We start from the raw sequence: 25563 nt of genomic DNA, 5'->3' as shown, positions 1-25563 counted from the left end.
AAAGGAACGATTCGAGCGGCGTCTTCTGTTCCTCTTTTAGATAAAAAGCCAAGTCTAACTCGTTAATTGTAGCGGCCAAAGCCGTTTCAAACAACTGGTGTTCATCCATAGCCATCTTGCAATGTTTACTAATGACTTTGGCTTGCTCAGTTGGGGATATTTTGGGGATATTTAATTTAATTTTATCAATCAATAAATTCCTCTTGAAACAAACTTTGTTGTATTATTTAAATTTAATACTGTGAACCTGCTTTGATACAATCTGTATTGTGAAAAGCGCTATACAAATAAACTTGACTTGACTTGACTTTGACGTCACAGCGCTGTCGTCATCTGTTTAGCCCGCCTATATCAGATAACGCGATGTGATTGGTGCAGCTCGGATACAAGGGCATATTTAATGAGCATCATTACTCGACGCCAGAGTAACTCGCTGAGCAAATTCAACTTCTGCTCTCGCGAGAACTCTGGATTTTCAGGGTAGATCTATACAGGTGGAACTGGGGAAGTGCTGCAGTCTGCTAACAGCAACACTACCGGTATTTGTTTGAATGTTGAGCCGCAGCTCATTGGCCGCTGATGCAACAACAACTTATCAACTGCACAGTGAAGATGATGATTCGCTCGCTACCAAATGACTTAAGGACCTATCAGCCTGCAGTTTCATGCCATAACTAGATAATAATACAAAAGGAATACTGAAGGAGTGACCATGTTTACATACACAAGAATTCTTCAGTAAAAAATAAAAAATCATATTATGGGAAAATTACAAACAACAATGTTGCATCCTTGAAGGGCACTTTGGGAAAAGAGGATACCATTTGTAGGGGTGTTCCAAACGAGAGTAAACAACTGAATCCCTTCACAAAGGGCCCTTCCTCAAGTCAGTTAGTGAAGAATACATGTGATGCTTACTTCAAGTATTTTTATCGTGTATGGTCATGTGACCCAGGGTGGCGAATCCTCGTGATTCATAGGGATGCTCACCTCCGATTGGAATTTGTCCTATACAGTATATCATTTGCTGAATTTTTTGCAGCCATTACTCCAGTCTTCAGTGTAACATGACCCTTTAGAAATAATTTGAATGTGTTAGTTTGGTGCTCAAGAAACATTTATTATTATTATCAATGTTGAAAACAGTTGTATACTGCTTATTATTTTTGTGGAAATGGTGATTTTATTTCAGGAATCAGATGGAGCATTACGCAGAGCTACAGTGAGGATGTGGTGTCAAATCCACCACTCTGTTAAAACTTGCACTGGAGACTATAATATGGCCATTTCTCTATATGGTGTAACCTGGTTACAATGAGTGAAAGAGTATGAGAGCGACACAGTGCCCCTTCAAACCAGTGTACTCACCAGATTTACAATGTTATAACATTTATAATTTCCTCCCTGCACTGTTATGAGTTAACAAAACACATGTAAGAGCACCCTACAAGAAAAGCGAACTCGGAATACTGTATTATTGTATCAAAAAATGTGCTGCTTAATTTTTTTAATCACTCACTTTACAGAACAGCTGGTAGAAATGCAAGAGTAAGTTGCCGTTGGCTCCATGAATCCCTGGCTAGGCACTGGACTGCTTCTAATTTGCTCTCAAGTCAAACACCCTGACCAGTTTGTTGTGGTTTGGCTTTAAAAGGTTAAATCTGCACATAAGGTGGTCCGAGAATCTGGTGGGGGGAAAAAATCGAATCAAAGCAACATGGTTCTTTAGAATAGACTTCAGTTACACTGGACTCAAAATGGCTCAATCAGAAAAGATCAAAATATACAGAATAGAATATATAGAGGTATATATTTGACCATAGAGTGCTCATGAGGAGATACAAATACAGTCGATTTAACACAGTGAATTCATGATAGCAGAAGCTTTAAGGCAATTAGACGACATGCATCATTACAGTAAAATGGCAAAATATCATTCTTAAGTTCAATAACAGAAATATCCATCTTGATTGTCAAATTAAGAGACTTGTCATGAAACTTGTATATATGAATGACAACTTTTCATAGGTGCTCAGCATTACCAGAAAGGATTTGTGTTTGCATAAATCCAGTTATTCAGCTATATACTGTACAGTGTTTGGCAAGAGTGTTTTTGCTTAAATGCAAGGGTTTTTGGTTCATCTGATTCATTTTACTTTCATAAATCAGTGATATTTTAGATCCATGCACAGATGTGCATAAAATAAAATAAATTGTAATCACTCTTTTTGTAATTTCTGTGACACATAGAAATGCATTCTCTTAACTGTCAAATCAGTGACGTTTATGGAAACATCAAATCCTTTCTTCTTTATATTTACCTTACTTTTTTTAAAGTATTTCTGGAAATCCTACAGATTATGTTGGATTAACCCATATCTCTTGACATTTCCTGTTCACAGAGAAGATAGTATGATTCTTGCCATCAGATAAATGTAAAGTGAGAACAAACAAAGTTGACAACAGATGCCCCTTGTGGAACAGAGTTTTGAGATTCCAGTTTCACTAACTGTCTGTGACTTCACTAAACTAAGTAGAAGAAGAGCTCATGACCTGGTCATGGAGAGAAAATAAACAATTTGTGTATTTTGTCATGTAACAGCTTGTTCACAGGCATGTTTAGAAGTCTGTCAACTTCTTCCATATGCGCCTGTTCATTTTCATACTATGCAAAAAGGCACAAAGGCGCGAGTGTAACATTTACACAAATAAACAAGTCTTTTTCCTCTTGTTCTCGTTCGCAGCCCACATTCCACACACGTACATACATTCACACACATGATGCGAACCCACAGTTGACCTCGAATCCATTTAGTAGGGATTTCGCTAAAGCAAAATAACAGAGTTTGATAGTTATCAGAGAGGTGGGCTTGCTGACAGTGGGGGCTCAGCTAATAACCAGCCTGTCTTGGACCTTACAGCCTAACTGTACAAATCAGGGTTGAATCTAAAGGAAGGAAAGGAGAGGAGAGGATCGAATTGATGGGAGGTGGTGCGACGCGGCTCTGTCTCCCTCTCTCTGCATGAAGGAAGAAGAAAGAAGCATCTGGCTGTGAAGAAAGAACCCTGTTTTACAGGAGACATGAAAAAGGATTAAACAGGCAGGGAGATGAAAGTGTAAGTGGGAGTTAAAGAGAATACTGAGAGAGTTCAGGACGGGGTCAGAGAGCTTGATGTGTAATACATGTACAAACACACACAGACGTTATGCAACTTTCATGCATATAGGACTAGAACAGGCTAACGAACACATGAAGGCGCGCACACACACACACACACACACACACACACACACACACACACACACACACACACACACACACACACACACACACACACACACACACACACACACAAGACTTCAAATAATCTCAGCCCGTCTTCAGCTTGCACATGTGCACGAGAAAGGCAGATCTCTCCAGTAGGATGGAGGAGTTGTGGATTTTGATGGATTTTTGGTGAGGTGGTTTTGAACTTGAGGGTCTATGTCCTTTTTCCCACAACAGTCTCACTGTGTTCCCTTTCCACTGAAGGGTCCAACCATCTTCATAGCAGCATAGTTCTGTAAAAAATTATAATAATATTTAAAAATACTAAATTCTAACATGGGTATATTTACATTTATGCATTTCTTTAATGTTATACAGAATTAAATTAAATCTCTTAATATAATATACACTACAATTTGAAAGTTTCAGTGTTTTGGGGTTGTTGTTTTTTTATGTTTTGAAAGAAGTATCTTGTGTGGTGAGCAACAACAACAAAAAACAACAACCCCAAAACACTGAAACTTTCAAATGAAAGGCTGCATTTCAAACAGGCTGCATTTATTTGATCAAACATACAGTGAAATTACTCCAGTCTTCAGTGTTACATGATCATTCTAATATAGTGCTCAAGTACATAGCATTTCATTATCAATTTCGAAAAACAGTTGAGCTGCTTAATTCTTTTGTGCAAACTGCATTAAAAAAAATCAGAATTAAGTAAATGGGTCAAAAGAACAGTGTTTATTTGAAATAGAAATCTTTTGTTACATTATTCATTTCTTTACTGTCACGTTTGATCAATGTAATGCACCTTGTTGAATAAATGTATTAATTAAAAAAATATGACAGTACATTGAGTAATATGTTACACAGAACTATATGAAATGTTTTCAATGTGCATGACTCTGTGTGTACGAGAGTCTGCAATACTGAATAACACATGCCACACTCATGAACTACGATCAGAGACAAACATCTCTGATCAAACATTTCATGACCACAGAAACCTCCATTTTCACTTTAATTCTCTTCTTTCATTGACACAATTACTACCGCACAGATACTTACAGGGAAGGCGTAGAGAAAGACTCCAAGGAAGAGAATAATGAAAAAGAGTATAAAGAAGCCCAGAATAAGCCACTTAAATCTCCTCCACACAATGAACCTAAATGTCTTATATGGGGACGAGAACCAAAAGAATGAGGTCTCAGGACGCCTGGAGAGAGAAACAGACACTATATTAGCAACCTTATATTCAATTCTATAATTCCCACATTGAGATGAGGACCAATAAAAAGGCTGTTAATACTGAAAGCTATTTTTTCTTCTTCTTGTTATTTGGTAAGAGGAACGACTGTGATGGGTGTGCTTGACTTACTGTGGCTCTTCTAGATGAGGATTCATGTTGGGCTCATCTCTACCGTGTCCGGCAGGCCTCTCATCCTGCTCCTGCTCCGAGACGATTTCCAGTGACATTTCCAACTTTCCCTGAATGACAGAGAGAGAGAGAGAGAGAGAGAGAGAGAGAGAGAGAGAGAGAGAGAGAGAGAGAGAGAGACTGGTAGTTGGAAAATGCATACTATAATATTTAAAGTATATAATATTTAGTATGTAATAATAGTATATCAAAATATTTAACCAATATAAGAATCGACTAAGCTAAGCAAACTATAAATGTGTATTACGCTATAAATAAAAAACATATAATAGTGTCTGTAAGTGATGTCCGGCCTAGGAAAACTGCCATCTTCACCCTTTATTCAAATGTTATTAAAAATGAGTTACAGCTTTTGTAACCATACGGCATAGTTGTTTTTGGAGTCTAATGTTTTATTTATGATAACGCACTGAAACATTCAAAATTGTATGGACATTATCTTTGTTCAGGCTGTCATATAAAATTATGAACACATGAAATTGAGCGTTGCAGTCAGTGTATGCTTTTCCTGTGAGCTTTCTTTTTTTTTTGTTTTTTTTTTTGCTTAGTAAAATAAAACCTGTAACTGTAGTTTGTCTTTTTTTGCCAAATAATTTTGTCACACAGATACCTTAACCAAGTTTAGGGTTTCATTCTGATATATATATATATATATATATATATTTTTTTTTTTTTTTTTTCTTAATATTTTGATGGATTAATTGTTGAAGGTTCATTAAAAACAAATATCCCTTCCGGATATCACCTTTAACCTCTGTTGTATTTACAAGAAATTACTTTAGTATTTATACTTTTAATCAGTGCATTACAGTCTAATTTAATTATTCTTCCAGGTGTAGTCTATGTTGTATGTGTCAAAAAGATGGTAAAAAAAAAAAATCAAAGATGGTTGAATTGATATGATACCAGTCATTTTCTTTTTGGTAAGTGACATATACAATTTCTCAACACAATAATAACCCTGGTTTATGTGTAACTCTTACAGCAAGTATCTTCTCGTTTTCTCTGTCACACACGCAAGGCCACCAGCCTTTCATTGTCTTCTGCTCAAACAAAGACACCAGTCTGTCCTGGGACTGAGAGAGCATCTCAAGGCCACACTTCTCTGGAGACTTTGCTGGACTCAGCATATGGTTCAAGTCCATCTCCAAAGAGCCTTAGAAAGAGAGAGAGAAGAAATTAAGCACCACAATCCTAAAGTTAAGTGATACACTACAGCAGTTGACTTCACCTAAGACTGCACAATAAATATAAGAAAAGAGAGTGTCTGTGAATTTAACACGAGGAAAATATAAAAATGTATGTTATCTATGTAAAAGAACAGAACAGAACAGAAGCAAAAGTTAGCTTGCATTTGAATATTTTTTCCCAATCATTTCAAATAATATCAGTCAGAAAAAGTGTTTGTCCTTCAGACTTTGCTGCTGGCAGTCTGTCTGTAATTTTCTTTGAGGTTTTCACATTGTGGTTAGATGCTAATTATTTTACAAATGTACATAGATCAGTGTATTTTATAGAGGTTTCTAAAGAGTCAGGTCATAACTTATTTCTCTTCCAGTTGTGCTGACATGTTGGAAATTAGGTTCAGCTGATAATAATAACATTAGCAGCAAAGATGTTATAGAGGACTCGTGTGGTCTGAATGATGTATTTGCGTTAAGGTTGTTAAGTGCATTTATGCTGACGGTCACGCTTCACAGTAATGTGGTGGGTAACCTCTCACAGGTTAAGGAGGTTCAGGTTTTGGTAACCATCTCCCTATGCACTCATGTCCATATACACAGACGTATAGGTTAATGACAATAAACCACACACAGGGTCCTATCAGTGTGGTCCAGTCCCACAAAAAGTTTTTCATCTGTCATGTCAAGGCTGAAATATATGCTTGAATAACAGCTTTGTGGTGCTGTACAAGGTTAACACGACTGAATTTGCTGACGGTGGCAAAGCTGAGGGAGGGAGTTGAGGAGTGATCTGGCACAAGGGACGACTATAAGGTTTTGCTCTTACCAAGGAAATCGTCAAAGGAGAACTTGTCATTGTCCCAGATCTGGATAGTAAGTTTAGGAGGAAGTTTTGTTTCAACTTTATCCAGACTCCAAAAATGCTCCTGCAGAAAAAGAAACATGCTGAGATTCACAGAAGTACAATCAGAACTACTTGCTTTATTATTTTACTGGTGTAAGTGTAACCGTTCATTTCATTGTGTATGACTGTAACCATGACAAGTGTAAATTATTTTCTGTTGTAATCGACATTATGTAGCAAATGCTGTCTAGAAGCCTAACTTGTATTGAACCTGAAATGTTCCTTTAAGCAACCTGGACTAGAGACCAATATTAACATTTTGGCTGATAACGTTGAGCCAATAATTGTTTTCATGTTAATATATAAATTATTAATCTGATTATATTTTTACAGGGTTTGAAATTAACTTTTTCACTCACCGGTGAAATTGCGAGATATGAACTAAAAAGTTTATATCTCTTAATTCTGACTTTATAACAAGTGCCTCACTTGTGAGATAAGACCCAACAACCTTTTAGTTACCAGCCCTAGAAATGAGCTACACCACCTCTAGGAGAAACAGAGAAGCAGAAATAAACTGACAGACCAAGACTGATAAAGACAGAGCGAGGAAATGATGGCGTGAATATGCGAAGCAGAATTAGAGAGAGGGTGAGAGACAGAGAGAGAGTGAGAGCCACCGAGAGCGACAGAAACGTCCCAGTCAGAAAACAGTGTTAGCGACTCCCACTACAGCCCTGATTCTGCACCCCACCGCCAGACAGGATTCCATCTGCGTGACAGCATTCCTACTGTACTGTACCCGTGATGGATGTGTGGACAAACACATGGAGGATAATGAACTCCCGCTTCACAGAGCTGAACTGCTGCCGTTCATCGGTAAATAGGCCCCGTCGGTTTGCACATCCTGCCTGACAACCGCATACAACTCCATCAAAACAAACACTGCAAATAAGGAATCACTTCCAATTATCACTGAGAGCCGTGTTTCATGCAAGAGAATCCGTTTCACCATGTATCGGTTCTATTGTGTGTTGCTTCCAACAAAGCTCAGCCAAAGCGGATCTATCGTTTGACAGCTGTTGCGGGCCACCCTCAGTTTAATGGGTGGAACCGCTATCTTCAATCTTACTATAACTGATCTCTTGCCTGCCAAAACCTCACTTTAAGTGCCTTGTCCATCACAGCTGTTTTCCCTGAGCTGGCTTGGCTGAAGTCTGGACTGTCTTGCTGTTACAAGATGTTCATGTACCACTTTTGGTAAGTGGAAGCATGCCAGATGCAGCCAGCAACATATCTGGGTTTGAAACATTGCATTAAACACCTGCCAACTGCAGTGATATCCTTCAAAATGTGGGCGTTAGACAAAACCTCTGCAAATCACACAGGGTGACCTGCAGATCACCTATTCAGATTCAATCAAGGCAGAATATTTTGGGATATAAATGCTGACAGGGTTTGAGTTTCCCATTTCTTTCTCACTTGTTCTTTGTTTCCACTAAGCCTAGATCACACCTCACCTTCTTATCAATGGTGCAGAGCTGTTCTGCAGGTAAATAGTGGAATGGGTAGAGGAACCGCCAATTAAAGTTGCCTTCACCTCCCAGAGATCGATAGTGCACGTCTGTTTTCTGCTTGTTCTCTTCGTGGCCGTGCATCCAGCTAGGATTGAAAAAAGAACAATTCGCAATTACCCGACACATCATTTCCAACACATTAGAATACAATGCAGCTTAGCTGTAATTGACCTACAGCTAGGGTCTATGGTTGCCTTGCAACTGTGTGTTTGTAGCTACTGATCGATAATTTTTGCATGCCATTGTTACTATTGGTCACAGTGGCAACAGACAAGCAACAGGCCCATGACATGGGAAACAATAACAACTTAATCTAACCAGAGCTCATATACACAAACCCAACAACCCATTTATGACACCAAGATGTACCCTTTCACATAAATGTCACTCATCTTCTCCCCAGTAACACTGACATCATCCAAGATAACATCTCTTGTGTTCCATATAATACAGCGCAGGAAGAACCTATGGGAGCAGAAAACATTGACATGTTATGCTTCTGGATGTGTTTCGAGACAAAATGATAGATATTAAACAAAAGCGATGCGTTTACTTTTTAGCTTTGCGTGGTGTGATGTTAAATGGAGGTCCTGGTGGACCTAAAGATTTAGGGAACAGGTCCACCCACATCTGTAAGCGCCCCTGTGTGTTGGAAAATAAAACAACTCCTTGAAGACTGACAGGGAAACTCGTAAAAAACATGAAAAATAAAAATAAAATAATAATTACATCAATATAAAAAAATATTATTTAATATCTATATATATTTTTGTAATAAAAATATGAGACTGTTACCTGTTCTATATCTGGCTGCAGGGGGCTGTAGAGGGGTCGAGTCTCTACATGTTCAGGCACCAGACCCTGCCTTCTCAACACCAACAGAGCTAGACGCTCCAACACTGGTCCCAGGTTAGGGTTTAGAGGTTTCCCTTCATCTGAGGGGCAAATGTAGTCAACCATAAGGCCATTGTAGATTATATTCACATTGACGCTGAAGGTCCTAAAACATTTTTTTTTTAAGCTTAAAATTGTTTAAGTTATAAGGAAGATTCATCATAATGTTATTTTCCATTAAAACCATGAAATGGAACCACTATTTAACCTCTGATTTGATATGAAGAACATTTGGGCATTGGGTTTTATGAAGTCATAACCGAGAGCAGAAAAGAGCCAACATTCATGAAGCATTCCACTTAAATAGTCGGAAATGTTTATCTTTCCCCTTTTCTCAGATGATGCGTTGATTTCATTGCTGTTGATCTAAGAAGAGAGTTTCCCCTTTCAAAAAGCAAAAAGAGAGAGCGAGAGAAGAAAAAAAATAAACGTCCACTGTTGAGTTTATGGTTTGAAACCCTGTGTCATGTCCCTGAGGGAAACATGGTCGGAGTGTGGAGAAAAGAGGAAAAAGACTGAAGTGGAGGAAGATAATTTCTGCTATGAAGTTGGATGCCCGAAACGGCCACCTGATAATTGCTTTGACGCGCGGGTTGCCGCAGTTACGTGGGCCAAACAAAAATATGTAGTATTCCTCCGCGGCAAGACACGGGAGCAGGAGGCTGAGAAGCCCGCCACAGTGTTGACCTTGGCTGAACATGCTTATAAGCTAGTTCCCCATAAATCTGAAGCCGGCCTCATCCCAAAGCATCATGGAAGGGAAAATGGCTGGAGAGCTTGGCTTTCTGTAGGCCCTATGTTACATCTGAGTGGCAGAAAGACGGCCATGGGACTTTAAGGGCTTAGAGGTCAGACCAGAAGTGTTGGGAGGATCTGATCAACATAATACACACCTAATGGTGAACTAGCATTAGCTAGCATTGTCATCCCAGGGGCACACTTTAAAACAGGAGGGGACGTCAGGTTGCTGTGGCAAGGAGTGATATATTTGCTGTGAATGAATGACTATGTCAGAGGTGCTGTATGTTTACACAAGTCCTTCGTCTTAACAATATCGCACTTGTTTTTCTTCACACAGAGGAACAACTCATTCTTTCCGCTCATAGCGCCCGAGCAAGAACAGCCAAGCGGCCTCCCCGACAGCTCTGTGATCCCACACACAAAGATATGATGTATGGCACAAGCCGAGACATATATCGTTATTCTTTTTCTGTCAGTGTTTTCACAGAACCGCAGCCGATCTCGTGCTCGGCTCACTTTTTTTAATGACGGAAGATGTGATGGAGTCAGGCTGCTGCTTTGATTAGCTCTTACTCGTGACTAATGCTTTCAGCAGCTCCAAAGAAAAGACTTCCACTTTCTTTTTTCGCCGTCCAGCCGGCGGGTTTGATAGGTCGTGATGCCCGTGTTTATTCGTACGTACACGTTCATGTGCATTGCTGCGCACAATTCTCTAAGAAGCCGCTCTTTGGGAATGACAATCGCAGAATTAATAAGCAAATATCATGAACATTAAATTCACTGGTAGGAAACTAGGTCTACTTGGAGTGTGTGTTTAGGACACTGACCAAGGTCTGCGATGGTGTACTCCTGTCCTCTGAAATAGACTCTATCCTGCTTGTAGACAGGCAGTTTGTAGTTTCGCCTCTCGCACAAACGATGAAGTAACTGGGATGGTTTTAGCTGATCTCGCCACTGGTTAACTCCCGACCTAGAGCCGGGACAGAAACATAAAGAGTTCATTTATGATGAAAAACCAAGGGTGTTTCTGAGCAGAATGTGTTATCACAGTTGTTGTGACAGCCAACAGTTACTCAAAACTTGAATTGTTTTTTTTATATTTAGGAGATGATTACTCTGGTAACAAAAAGGGTGGTTAGCTGGTCTCCTAGCCAGGCCAAATTGTTTAGGCTGGTATGTTTTTGCCGAACACCCCATTAAATAAGCTATATGAGACAGCATGGCTCTGCAAAATGGAAAAAATGCATTACATATTTAAAATAAATAAATACAATAATAAATTAAAATAATAAACAATGCATAAGTACATAAAATAATAAATAAAGTAAAACAAAATATGCAATTCTTATAATTAATATAAATAATATAATTAAGATTAAAAATATAAATAAAAAATTATGAAATTTGGGCGGAAAACATATGAGACTGTGTAACCTGAACAAGTCAAAAACCAGATTGCCCAAGCAGGATCACAACATACAGGTATCATGATACAGGATTCAGCTCAATAAAAAAATAAAAAAATAAATAAAAAGGTGGTTTGCTGGTCTTCGAAGATGGCAGAAGATAGAAGTCAAGATCAGAATATGACTGAATCCAATGGGATTCAAAGGTCAAAGGCTAGGTCATGGCTCCAACATGGCTTAAATATTAACAAATAGGATGAGAGACAAAGGCATTTCTTACAGACAGTAGGACTGTGGCAGCCCGCAGCGAGCGCCATGGCGCGACAAGAAGCGATTCTCCAAATCAATGACGGTCTCTCCGATTTTCTCATCTTTAGTGACCATGTCGTAATCATACAGCATGATCTTTAGGTCCTTCTCAAGAGGCAGAGAACATGTCAGCTCAAACATCCTAAATGAGAAGAAAAAGACACACATTTCAATCTTTGAATAATTCCTTTTGTCAGAAATTATTTTGCTTAAAAGTTCTCCAAGGTAATCATCCACATGCTCCGTATTCTGTCTCTGTATCATTTATCCACCAGATCACTTTCCTTCTTGCACGTATCCGACATCAAGACTCTTAAAATTAGGGGGGTCATCATTATTATGAGTGTGGCGACCCCTGCTGGTATAATCAATCCTTGCCATGACGTGTTTCTATGTGTGTGTGTGAGAATCTGTTCAAAGAGACAGAAAGAAAAAGAGAGAAAAAAGAGAGATACTCACTTTCCAAAGACGGGGTCCAAAGTACAGGGTATGTAATTGTCGTGGTCATCGACTGATTTCTTGCCAAGTGTGATCTTAACATAGGGGTCACACTAAGAAAAAACAAGAAGTGCTTGTTAGTATGTGTTAACATTGCCACACACTCACACATATATACTATAAGCAACAATATCCAAAACAGCACGCCCTCTTTTTGTACTTAAAACAGGGGCTCTTTGCTCTCGCGGTGGAAAAAAGCATCAAATCTCTGTGATCAGTGTGTGTTTCATAGGCAGCGAGTACATGTGTGAAATGTTCCATATCATAACTCCTGGCCTGAGTAGGTGATGAAAGGACGTCATCTTAGCATATTCGCAACTAATGAAGGGAAAGCCCATCTGACGCAGGGCCAGCGGTGGTGGCGTGTTGGCCAGGTCTCGGGCAGCGATTGAGAGTTTATGGTTGTGGGTAAAAGGGTGGCTCCATGTTTTCATAAAGCAATTTCTCGGCTCTCTTATGAATCTGGCACTGCAGAGGCTTCACAAAGGGCTCGTCTGGCTGACAAAAAAACTACAAAGATTTGTGAATGCATCTACTGAAAATACAAGGGCTGTTGTAACAAACTCTCCCAACCCTGATCCGTATACAAGGACACTGAAAAGCAAACGGCTAGTTAGCATGTTCCTTTCCTTTTTCATGTATTTTGGTTGTGTCGTACATACCTTGCCATTGGCATCTTTGGGCTGTAAGCCATAGGCCTGGATGATGTAGACGCGTACCAGGCACTCTTCTATTCCGTTCGGGGGGAGCTTGGAGAACCGGCGTGGGGGTACAGACATCGAGGGATCGTCAGGCAATGGATAGATCTTAAATGAACCCTGAAGGAGGACAGGACAGGAGTCAGTGTAACTCATGGTGCAATTTAGTTTTACTTTTTTCTGGAGACCTGCAGTCTGGGGCCTCCAGACAGACCTCAAATTACACTTTAATCCCTCAAATTTAGTTCCCTCAAATCCTACTAGAACTAAACCAGTTGTAATCCAAATAAACCATGAAAAAGCATCTACACTCTTCAAATTAGAGGTTCCCATTAGAATCAAAATGGGTTTTAAAGCCATATGCCAGATGTCATAGGAGAGTATTTTTAAAGGTGCACCAAAAAATGAAAATCATTTAATTAAAAAATAAATAAATTACAAAACTAAACGTTTCTATCCAATATTATAGTCATTCTTTTTGTTGGCTCTTGTATGTCATATGACCGATCGCAACACAGATTTCAACAGGATTGAAAAAAAAACAACAACTTCAAATGAGATTTGAGAGTAACCGCCAAAGGGATGATTGTGAACAAGTGAACAATGACTTTTACTTGTTTGGTTTTGACACAAAAATATTGCAAGCTATCTTCAGAAGACTTTTTTTGTATAGTATATAACTTGTGAAAGTTATATGGACTACTTTTGTGGGAATTTTTTGTTGTTGTTGTTGCCAGTATAAGTGATATCTATTTTTGATGTATGGGGAAAAGGGTGTAATGTGTTATATTGTTAACTAAAACTTTTCATTAATTGAAATGGAGCTTAAATCAAATATAAATATTACATGAAAAAACTGAAAATATAAAAATAAAAGCAAATAACAATAAATATATATAAATAAACTTTACTTACTATAATAGTATATAAATATTACTAAAACAACAATAGTCTGAAATTATATAAAACATGACCAAATGTTATCCACAGAAGACATGACATGTTGACAAATTTAAAATTTTTGTGTGAATTATATTTTATACAAATGTTAAATAAAAAAATTATAATAATTTTTAAGTTCCACAAAAAACAAACAAAAAAAATGTATTTAGTTCTTCAGAAACTATCAATGTACTGGTGCTTTAAAGAACACAGAAACCAGTACAATGACCTGAGGAACCCAGAATGTCTCTTCAAGAACATTTTAATCTCCAATAAAACCATATAGCCACCCCAAGAACCCTGCACAACATCACATGATTCTTTATAAGAGGGTTAAGGTTAGGGTTACCAATAGGTCCTGCAAAGAACTATTGAAGAACCTCTGTATTTAAGAAGCAGTGTCTGTAAAGAAGGCAAGGAGACACATTTTGGGAGTTCATAGTTCACCAAAAGAATGGCACGAGACTCTCTGTTGCAGAACGCTCTAAATTAACAAATTATTCAAAGGTAAATTTGACAAAGAACAAACTGAACCTGCCAGATGCAAGTATGTGATCTGGTAAATAGAAGGCCTGATTCAATGATTTTTATTAGCTCAGCTAATAAGCATCAACACCCATCCCTTGCTTCATCTGGCAACGTCTGAATGTTTTCCCTCTTGAAGACTGAATGAGAGCACATGTGATATAAGACAGCTGATAGTTATAACTGAGATGTTATAATGACCCTACCTTGAACTCTCCAACAACAGAAGGGTCTTCACTCTCATTCTGGGTTCTTCCACGGTAAAGTTTAAACGTTTGACAGAAATCAGCAAACTTCTCAAAGCCTTCCATTTTCTCCAGTTCTCTGTCATACACCTGAGAAAGGAAGCACAGGAGAATGTGTATTTTGTGATTTGCATGCAGATCTTCAATCAACTCAAAGGGCTGAAAGGACACATGCTATATACAAGACATCCATTGTTTGTCTTGCCAAAGCAGTTTTCTTTACGAATCTTGGACTCTGGGATTTTTAATTGTGGGTTTAACATTTCAGGCACAAGTCAAACTACCTCAAATGCACCATTAATGCAAAAAGATCTGGAAATTCCTGATTATGAGAATGTTTAAAAACTCCAATAAAATGCACAAAAACGATTTGTGCCCAAGGAAAATATGCTTTGCCGTGACATTACACAACTTTTAACTAGCGGCGCACAACTCTCCAACCAAATGGCCACCCAGGAGACAACTTAGTGACAAAAGTATGAAGGAATCCTCGTAAGCGAGTCGATCTGTTTTTCTAGTTGACTCACTCAGGCCCGGTCCCTGAACGTGTGACACGACACACATCACATGAAACCCTCTCCCAGTCTCTTTTGCTCTTTCCCTGCCTTCAATCTGTCCCTCAGGCACCATAAGCCCAAAATAACAGCTAATCTCAGCAGTTTTAGGGAAAGTGTTTTCGTCTGCCGCTCCTCCCGGTGCGTGGGACACTCTCACACGGTGGCAGCCAACAACTGGGCCCGTTCCTCACAGGTAGCCCTGAGACCCGAGGCCCCTGCCAGATGACTAACGGACACGTTATAGATTGGAAAGGTTGGAAAGAGTGGCTAAGGCAAGTAGAGAGAGAATGTGGTGACAGGGGAGATCGCTGACAAACCGGCCAGAGATCGAGGGATGATAGGGAGGTGTGGGCTGGGGGGAAAACGGCTCGATGACGTCAGTAACGGAGCCCTTGTCTGCACTTGGTTATCCCCCTGCGGCAACCCCGACATGAATTCATCGGAAAAGTTGGGAATCTGGCAGCCACTGGCTCTATTATAAATGGATAAGCTTGTGGGAAGTGGGCTGGAGTGGACTGGAGTCGGGGTGAGTGAGCATTTGAAAGTAGGCATATGCACTCCCTAGGGAGACCGCAGGGCTTTGAAGTTCGGCTGTGTGTGGAGCTGATGTTTCTGCGACCTCGGATTCTGGCATCCTTATGTTGGTTTTGCTTGGGCACTGATAATGTCACTATAGTTATGATGAACTTTTGCTGTTAATCTCCATGTACAGATTTCATACCGCTGGGATCATGTTAGACGTGCCAGTGGGAAGACATGAGCATGAATAAACAATGACAAAATGTTCATTTTTGGGTGAATTATTCCTTCAAGTTCCACAAAGAACTTTTTATTCTCTAGCTCTGTAGGAAACCATGAACTGGTTCTTCAAGAGGATAGTTCCTCCCATATTGAAAGTTATATATATATATATATAAGTAGCCTATATATATATATATATATATATATATATATATATATATATATATATATATATATATACACATTCATACATACAGACCCTTTCCAAAACATTTGAATATCATGGAAAAGTTTATTTATTTCCATAATTCCATTCAAAACGTTAAACTTCCATAGATTATAGATTCAGGGCCCACATCTTAAATGATTTCAAGCATTTAGTTGTTTATTTGTACACAATTTGGGCTTCCAGCTCATAAAACCCACGAAAACAGGATTTCAAAAAATTTTAATATTACATGAAATCACACAGTAATTACACAGTAATACCATGGTCATTGAACCAGGTTTTGGTTCTTTTGGCAGTGTGGGCAGGTGCAAATCCTGCTGGAAAATGAAGTCAGCATCTCCATAAAGCTTGTCTGCTGAAGGAAGCATGAAAATGTCCTGGTAGACAATGTCCTGCTCAACGCAGCCGTCTACCAGGACATTTTCAGAGCACTTCATGCTTCCTTCATTTTCCAGCAGGATTTGCACCTGCCCACACTGCCAAAAGAACCAAAACCTGGTTCAATGACCATGGTATTATTGTGTAATTACTGTGTGATTTCATGTAATTTTTTTTTTTTTTGAAATCCTGTTTTCGTGGGTTTTATGAGCTGGAAGCCCAAATTATGTACAAATAAACAACTAAATACTTGAAATTGTTTAAGTTGTGGGCCCTGAATCTATAATCTATGGAAGTTTAACGTTTTGAATGGAATTATGGAAATAAATAAACTTTTCCATGATATTCAAATTTTTGGGAAAGGGTCTGTATATATATACTTACTTTTTACGTCTCACACTCATACCTTATCCAGGGTTAAAAAATAATCCTGGGTCCTCATAAGGTGACGTTTTACACTGGGTTAACGTTCTTATCTGCATATTTGCAGTGTCAGAGTCATTGATTGGAGGAACGCAATAGCCTACGTGACCTATTTAAATAAAGGCTCTAGCATTGTGTATCCTTGTATTATATATTGCCCTGTGCCCTGTATATATTGACCTATATCAAGTTTTTTCCCAAATTAGACTTTTTGGACTACAGAATTAAGAATAAAACATGTTTCCCCTCAATATATTGAAACAACACAGTGTTTCTGTGACTAATATTATCCAACGCATGTGAATATGAGGCATGCAATTTGGCATGCAATCACAGTTTCTAGCTGTGACATTCTAACATAGCATTGCTTCACACTGAACAAGTTTGGCACCACAGAGTGGGTTACCACTGTAAAAGTGGTGCTCACCCGGCTCCGGAGTTTCGTAACCCCAGGTCAAAAGCAATGCTAACCCCGCTTCTTAATTACAAGTGTGAAACGTTCTATGCCCTGGGTTAAAAGCAGAGTTTAGAACACCTTTACCCCAGGGTTAAGTGCAGTGTGAAAAGCCTTTTAGTGTTTTTTGGGGGGTCTAATGTTGGTTTGGGTCCCATTGACTTACATTGTATGAAAAAAAAGTTATTTTGTGTTCTGCAGAAGTATGAAAGAAAGTCAGTCATACACATTTAGAACAACATGAGGGACAACATTACTGTGATGCCTTACCTGCAGTGTATCGAAGCCCTTCTCCATATAACTTCCACACTTGTTCCTCTCACCTGTAGAGGCATAAAACTTGCTCCACCAGTCCATAAATTCATCCTGCTGTAGACACAGAGGAAGAAAATAAGAGAACAGGAAGATTGAAGCATTACAAGCAAGGAGGGTCTATACATATCTGACCCCACATCCCTCATTCAATAGACCCTTGCTTAATTAAATCAGTAATTTCATGAATAGGAACATCTAGTCTGAAAGCAATGAAGGCCTTAACTTACCCACTGCCCCATCTAAAGCATGTCCGACAAATTCAACACAAACAATAAGACAAGGTTAGAAAAAGTGAAGAAAGAAAAAGAGTCAAGAGAAAATACCCTCAAATGTCAAACCATTTTAAGCAGAAACATGCATGAGTGACAGTGACACCATCCACAGACCAAACGACCAGTGGAAACAACCCTTTCCATAACTTAATCTTTTCCATAAGTGACTGATAAATCATTCATCTGCTGTAATGATGGTAATTGTAAGCATATCAAATGAAACTAGAAAGAAAGCGTTCATATTGTCATTTTTCTGGTACTTTCACGGGTATGAATCAGGAGCGCTGATGTTCTGCTGCAATTTGATGTGCTAATCGCCACTGATACTGCAAGTCTCGCCAACGCTCACTCATTCCACATGGAAAGTGTGGGACATTTTTCAAAAAGGTACAATCAGGCAGTTCCCACCTCAGCCAGCACCACATTCCCATCCAACCAAAAGACAAAAGAGTTTTGTTAATGAGGACAACACCTCCCACAAGTGGCACTGCCTCAAAACAAGACACAAAAGTGTAGTCTGATTATGATGTGAGTCTTGTGCAAATACATGTGTGTGTGTGTTTGACAGATGGATGAAAGACAGACTGGCCCACCGTGGCATAAAACACAGTGTGTTTGGAAGAGAAGAGATCCCTCCATTGGCTGCACCCACACACACTTTTCCCTCTTCTAAAAGGCCAGTTTCGACTCACCCTGAGGAGAGACTTCAAGTTTCGCTTCCATCGTTCTTTTAACTTTTATGATGAGAGAGGAAAAACAGTAGTGATGGAGCAATGCCGGGATATGCTGGGTTTTTTCCTCGTCTTAGTGGTTGGGGAGTGTGGCGGAGTGGCGTGCATTTTGGTGGCCAGGCAGGGGGGGCCGACAGTGTTGTTTAATTAACCCACATGCCACTGCTGTGCCAAGGAATGTGCGTGTACTCGTGTCAGAGTGTGTCATATAGGCTACATGATTATGTGTGACAAACTCAGAATGAAATCTTTCATTAATACAGTTTGTTTTTAATCATTCATAGTCTTCTAAAATAAAAATAAATGAGAAGAAATAAAAAACTTTCTGTTCAAAAGTTTGGAGTCAGTATTGTTTTTTGATGTTTTTGAAAGAAGTCTCTTTTTGCTCACCAAGGCTGCATTTATTATATCAAAAACAGATCAAAACAATAATATTTCAAAATTTTAAATGAAAAATATTATAAATCTAAACTAACTGTTTTAAATTTCAATATATTTTCAAATTAATTAATTCCTGTGATGGCAAAGCTGAATTTTCAGCATCATTATTCCAGTCTTCACATGATCCTTCAGAAATCCTTCTAATATGCATATTTGGTGCTCAAGAAACAATACTTATTATTATCATCAATGTTGAAAACAGTTGTGCTGCACAATATTTTTGTGGAAATCATGATACTTTTATTTTAAGATTTTTTTATTGATTCATGTTGATGATGAAAAAAAAAAAACTTTATTTGAAATAGAAACATTTAGTAACATAATAAATACAAAGTTCTGTCATGAAACTATAGATGGCACAGGCTTATTAGTCCTTAACTCAATCTGCTTGCAATCACTCTATAGGGCACGCTGATTGGTTCCTGGTGTATCAGTAGCCAATGAGCTTGCTGCTCAACCTTCAAATTCGTGGTCAGCAATGGCGCGCTTACAGAAACCCTCCACCTTCCCCAGCTCCACTTGTATAGATCTGCTAAGGGCAATTCATCTATGCTATATTGCACAGCAGCAGCATGCCTTACTTGCTCACAGAAGCGTGTTGTGTATACATGTATGTATCGGCAGTAGCAACTCCCGTACTTTCTCTGCAGCAGCAGCAGCAATAACCAACAGCAGCAGCAGCGAAGCAGATCTATTCCGCCATTATGACATTATAAGTCATTATGACAGAAATGCCTTTAAGCCTTTACTGTCACTTTTGATCAACTTAATGTGTCCTTGCTGACCCCACACTCTTAAATGGTAGTGCATTTTACTCTTAATAACTTAGAAGATGCTAATAAAGCTATAGTACTTGCAAATAAACAATCGTATAAAAAACAAGTCAGTAATATTTCCGGGGAGATAGTAAGATGAGAAGTGTCACAAAACAAAGCTCCAGAATTGCTCAGAAAATGTGAGACTCCGTAAAATTACAAAACAACAGAAACATTTTTTGTTTTGTTTTTGTTTACGGAAGAGACGTGTGCACCACATGTGCGTAACCTGAAGTCAGAACAGGTTAAAGGACTATGCCGTGTTTGGAAAAATTAGTAAAAAAATAAATAAATAGTAAGTACAATAATTTACAAAAGACACAGTAGTCAAAATAGGCTGAAGGGCTGTAACCTGAAAGCTCTAGAAGTTAGAGTTAGAAATTTTGGTCTCAGGTCAGAGATTCTGAAAAGAACGCAAATGTATGCAATAATTTCAAGTCAACATAACAAAGGAGAGAATTAAATGACTCAACAACAGTGGTAATCCACAGAGAGAATGAGAGATTAGAGCGTCAGAGAGATGAGCAGGAAGGTGAAGGTAACATGAAGGGGACGTTTTTTGGGGGGGGAGTGTCCCCTGGTTCCTGTGTCTACCCAGAGGCGGCACACGGGGTCAATGGGACTGGGTGTGCGGTAAGTATCTGCAGTGTATTGTGAAGCTGCCTTCAGAATCACTTAAGCTGAGTTGGCCTGGCTGTGCGGCAGTCTAACGGCCCTGAATGGTGCTTTTCATAGTACTGCCACATGTCTCCTCTCTTTGTCTGACAGAGCTATTAAAGCGGAGCCTACGGATCCCGTGACAGCCATGTTTCCATCCGAGTTACTGTGTGTGCGTCTTAGGTGTTTGTGCGCAAGTTTGTGTTAATCGGATCGCATGTGACCAAGGAAATAATGTTCCATTTTGCCTCTGAAATGATGTGTAATGAGTGTGCGTGCATGTGCGTCTGGTCACCCAGACACTTCGAGTGCACCAGATGTATGTGTTTAGTTATTCTATACTCTACCCAAAGGTTTTAGGGCTTAGGGGTATTATTAAAATAAGTACTGCTCCATATAAACCTGGGTGTATATGTGCGTGCATGCTCGCAAAAAATGGAAACGCACTGTCGAAAGAGATGTTATACAGATGAAAAGATAATGTTAAGTGTATGATATGATTTCAGACATTAGGAGCTTTGAAATTTATGAAAATGAGAGTATTTATATTGGTTGCTATGTCCCAGGGTGGATTGGTACCTGAAACAGGGTGGTCGGAAAGGCAGAGGGAAAACAGGGAACTTCACTGCTCCTCCAAAAATTCATTCATGCAAAACCTGTTAAAATGGTTGCAAACATTCTCAATTCCTGAGGTAAAGGTTAACGCAGGGCACTGGTAGTGTTAGCTTTGGGTCTAAAAATGCTTGTGTGCACTAGTGATGAAAAAACAACCAAATAAAGTTGGTAATAATTGAGCACTGAACAGACGTTTAAATACACAGTACAGACATTCCATGTGTTTTGATTGATGGCTCATTCAGAAATATAAACAGAATCCAACATGGCTTCAGGAATTTGCGACATGGAGTTGGTGGAAACCTGTAGGTTCTAAAGCAGGAAAAGTTTATTCCACAACTTTACAATTCAGTCCGTTTTTCATGAATGCTGTAGAGGCTATATATTCATAGCATACATACTATACAGTATACCTTCTGAAAAGTACAGTACACTTCTGTACTGTTCTGCCTGGTGGAGTATATAGCTATGCTGTTTACTAGCAAAACTTCACTAGTCTGTTTAGGCTACATTCACACAGTCATTGTTTGAGGATGAATGCCGTATTTACTAGTATTTACTTGTGTTTACTTTCCTACAATATAGAAGGCAAAAAACAGTGTGTGAAAAGAGAGTTATGTCCATATTAATAAAACAGTAGGCAAAAAGTACCTGGATGACCTACTACTTCCGTCGAGTAAGGCAAGGTGACATAAATGACGTAACTGGCGCTGACACAGACCGAAGGTGGTTCAGTGATTAACCCACCGCGTGCCATAAGGCTGAGTTACCACATGAAAAAAGACATTAAAAAATCCTGAAAAAGGGTGAAAGTTCTGTTCCAAAATGCAGTTGTCACTCTCACTAATAACCATAAGGCACTTACACACACGCACGATTCCTATTCTTTGCCTTTCATCTCTGCCAGTTGCATAAACATAGCCACTAAGTTAAGACTGGTCTTAAGAACTAGTCTGACCAACTAGCAATTAGTTAGGGTTCGTCAGTCTTACTTTTCAGATTTAAATTAGACCATTCAACTTTTTTATGTAACTGACAAAAAATTTGACCCGTCTTGAAGAAAAAAATGTGATAATTAGATTAGATAATTGTATTTAGCATCCACAATATCACATCAATATTACACCAATGCTGGCCTTCTCAACCAGGAAGTTGGATAGACCTAAAGGGACTTTTCAATGCAAGTATACATTTATAACTGAATTTATTTTGGTTTGGGGCATCTCTTGTTCACTAAGAAGTGTGCTGTATTCCTTCACTGTCTGCACATTTCAGCAGAGTCAAGGCAGTCTTTCAAATAACCTCCAGCATATTTGCATGGTCTGAAGAAAATGAAGCCACCAACCAATATTCCATTTTATGAGTAACCACAGTTCGGCATGTTTCTTTTTCTCCTTTCAAAACTACTGATGCGTTTTGGATGTCAACTGCTAAGACCGAAAAACTGGCAAAACTGTTGAAATACTATTTGTCCTCTGCAGTGTCTGAAGGCTTGGCAAAGACTTTAGCAAACACTGCATCATCATGGGGCAGACCTATGTGCATGACAGTTCTCACAAAGAATAGAATAGAATAGAATAGAATAGAATAGAATAGAATAGAATAGAATAGAATAGAATAGAATAGAATAGAATAGAATAGAATAGAATAGAATAGAATAGAATAGAATATGGAAAATATTTTGTTTGTATTAAGCTGAGAGTGTATCTCTTTTTCTATCCGCTTCTCACAAAAACATCACTCCAAAGCAGTAGTTATTTTTTTGTGCATTAAACATATTTAATAAATACTTTAAGTTTTAAGTCTATCTCTTGATTTTGAGCCTCTCCAAAGACACCTTGACTGTTCCATGCTGGTGGAATGACCTGCCTATCTCAAAGACGCATCTCGCCAACACTTCACCCATTAATACTAACACTTGCAATTCTATATAATTTTTTTTTTTTAAATAACTGGGAATAGTCACAACACTTATATTGTTGCCCTATTGTTGGTTTGATTGTTTTTATTGCTCTCCTCATTTGTAAGTCGCTTTGGATAAAAGTGTCTTCTAAATTATTAAATGTAAAAGTAAATGTTTTATCTTAAATATTTTCCAGAGCCTCTGGTACCCTTTTGTGGATCCCAGACCCCAGTTTGAAAATCCCTGAATTACAAGACCTCAAAATAGCGAAACAAATCTCATCGTAATAACAATTAGGAAAAAGTGTGATGAACGGCTCTCTCCTCACCATCTTTTCTCTCTCTCCTCTGAAAGCAACAGGACAGGACAAGCTCATAGTCTGCATCTTCAAAATTTCATTAGTGGAAAACTGATTGAATACACATTTTTCGTCCCTCTCTCTTTCTCTTCCTTTCACTCATTCTTTTTCTTTCTGTTCTTGACATTTGGCAATGAGGGGAAATGCACTGGGAATCTTTTAACAGCCCTATTTACTTTGGCTCTGGTGAGAGAGAAAATTTGGATTTTTGATCATCTGGTTTTAATGTTTTCTAATAAAATAAATATCTTTGTTTGCAAAAAAAGAAACCTCTATGTCTTGGCAAGAGGAGGCAAAGAGTACTACATTTAGAGTGTGATATAAACAAGAAGTGGTATCAAAGGATTCTGCTTAGTCTTAGCCTGGTGTAATGTAGTCATAAGGACTAGAACCAAAGCCCCAAAGCTGTGGAGATCATTTGACTAGAAACAAATTGGACCACACCAAGACCTGCATGACTTAAAGAGTAGATGGGCCTAAGAAGATGACAGAACACACCTTTCTCCTATATGCTTGCTTCTCATTTCTATGTCCCTCATTCATGATCCTGACTTTTCTTTGTTGGAGAAAGTGCAGAAAAAAGGATAGTTTGAATTCAATAAGTCTCTTTGATCTTAACACAAAACAGGATTCGTGTTCTGCAACCAATCTGAAGCGTAACAAAGAGAACTTTACAGAGTCGAAGACAAATATGAGAGCAAATTAGCTTTGCCTCAGAAATAAAATAAATAACAATATAACATAAAATAAATGGGTCTGTCACCCAAAGTTCCTGCAGTCAGTCACATGTACAAAATCCTTCATTGAGTTAGAAACCTAGAGTAACCACTCACAAAGCCAACTAGATCTTGCAGATCTTCATGATTAGAGGCATCCGTTAACCTAATTAGACTGGTGTAAATATCATTTTGAAATACACTTTATGGTCAGAAGTATGTGGACTCCATAACACCACACCCATATGAGCTTGTCTGAGCATTTAATTTCAAAACTATGGGTATTGACAGGAAGTTTGTCTTCCCTTTGCAGCTATAATAGCTTTCAATCATTTGAGAAGCCTTGGAACATGCTGTGGGAATGATGTGGAACATGGCTGCAGGAATTTGCAAACATTCAGACACAAGAGCCTTGGGGAGGTCAGGCACCGATGTTGAACAATTGGGGCCGACTAAGTTGGAGTTCCAATTCATCCCAAAACAAGTGGGGTTCAGGTCTGGACTCTGTATAGGCCAGTCAGGTTCCTTCTCGACAAACACAGTAAACCAGTTCTATATGGACCTCACTTTGTGCAGAGAGGCATTATCATGCTAAAAAAGAAAAGGGCCTCAGACAGCTGAATGCTTGATTTTACGGCCAAATCCATTAATTAACAGAGGGTGTCCACATATGTACAGCCTACATTTACATTACAGTGTCTGCAGTTCACATATTGTGCAAATACAATTGCTTAAAATAGCAATTGTTGTATTGTACTGTATAGCTCTACAAAATAAAGTACAACATTTTTATAGAGAAAGTCAAAGTAAAATAAAAATGTCATCCTAAACCTTTTTGTTCTGTGGAACCAGTGTTGTTATTGTTAACTAAAACTATTAAAAATCATTTGTGGAAATGTAACCTTAAACAAACCTTAGAAATGCAACTAATTTAAATAAACTACTAAAGTACTACAATTACTAATACTAAAACTGAAATAAAAATAAAGTGAGTAAATTACAGAATTTTGAGGTGAAGTATTTAAATATCATCTTAAAAAATCTCTTAACATCCTTAATGTAAGATAAAAACTAAGCGAGAAGCACGGCTTATTGATATTAAGACTTGTTTTAAGAATTCATCTTGACATCTATTTTGTCATATTGTTAAGTATAAATCTTTATGAAAATGTCAGACCTTGGTCTGGGTGATGTCACTTGTCCTTCGTCATACACCAAGGGCATGCAGCAAAAAACACAAGCCACATCGCATGTGTATTCCACTTGTTGACTTTGTCACAGCTATTCTGACTGAATAAAGGTGACATGCCATGAGCCACAAACACATAAAGAGACAAATAAAATACAATATTATTTTCACACGTAATGAGGGCAAGAAACCCTGGACT

The 25563-nt window shown here is 38.5% G+C and overlaps 1 protein-coding gene across 9 annotated transcripts in view; it reads right to left on the bottom strand.

Moving 5' to 3' along the window:
- Positions 1–1791: 1791 nt before the first annotated feature.
- Positions 1792–25563, bottom strand: part of dysf (dysferlin, limb girdle muscular dystrophy 2B (autosomal recessive)) — a 77908-nt gene continuing 54136 nt past the window's right edge. For 7 of the 9 annotated variants that reach the window (XM_082147549.1, XM_082147554.1, XM_082147546.1 and 4 more), the window contains 15 exons: positions 17623–17721; positions 14532–14660; positions 12823–12978; positions 12122–12213; positions 11634–11804; positions 10775–10917; positions 9108–9247; positions 8866–8954; positions 8682–8777; positions 8256–8397; positions 6718–6817; positions 5691–5863; positions 4648–4757; positions 4338–4485; positions 1792–3562 (listed from right to left, as the gene is read on the bottom strand). In XM_082147549.1, the coding sequence (XP_082003675.1) occupies positions 3509–3562; positions 4338–4485; positions 4648–4757; positions 5691–5863; positions 6718–6817; positions 8256–8397; positions 8682–8777; positions 8866–8954; positions 9108–9247; positions 10775–10917; positions 11634–11804; positions 12122–12213; positions 12823–12978; positions 14532–14660; positions 17623–17721 (1842 nt within the window). In that variant the 3' untranslated portion in view covers positions 1792–3508. The remainder of the gene's footprint in view (positions 3563–4337; positions 4486–4647; positions 4758–5690; positions 5864–6717; positions 6818–8255; positions 8398–8681; positions 8778–8865; positions 8955–9107; positions 9248–10774; positions 10918–11633; positions 11805–12121; positions 12214–12822; positions 12979–14531; positions 14661–17622; positions 17722–25563) is intronic. The other 2 variants (XM_082147547.1, XM_082147552.1) reach the window with 1 other exon arrangement.

The sequence above is a fragment of the Leuciscus leuciscus genome (assembly GCF_965113295.1).
Source record: "Leuciscus leuciscus genome assembly, chromosome: 2".
NCBI lineage: Eukaryota > Metazoa > Chordata > Actinopteri > Cypriniformes > Leuciscidae > Leuciscus > Leuciscus leuciscus.
Note: the sequence above shows the minus strand (reverse complement) of the source record. Positions and strands in the feature narration are given on the sequence as shown.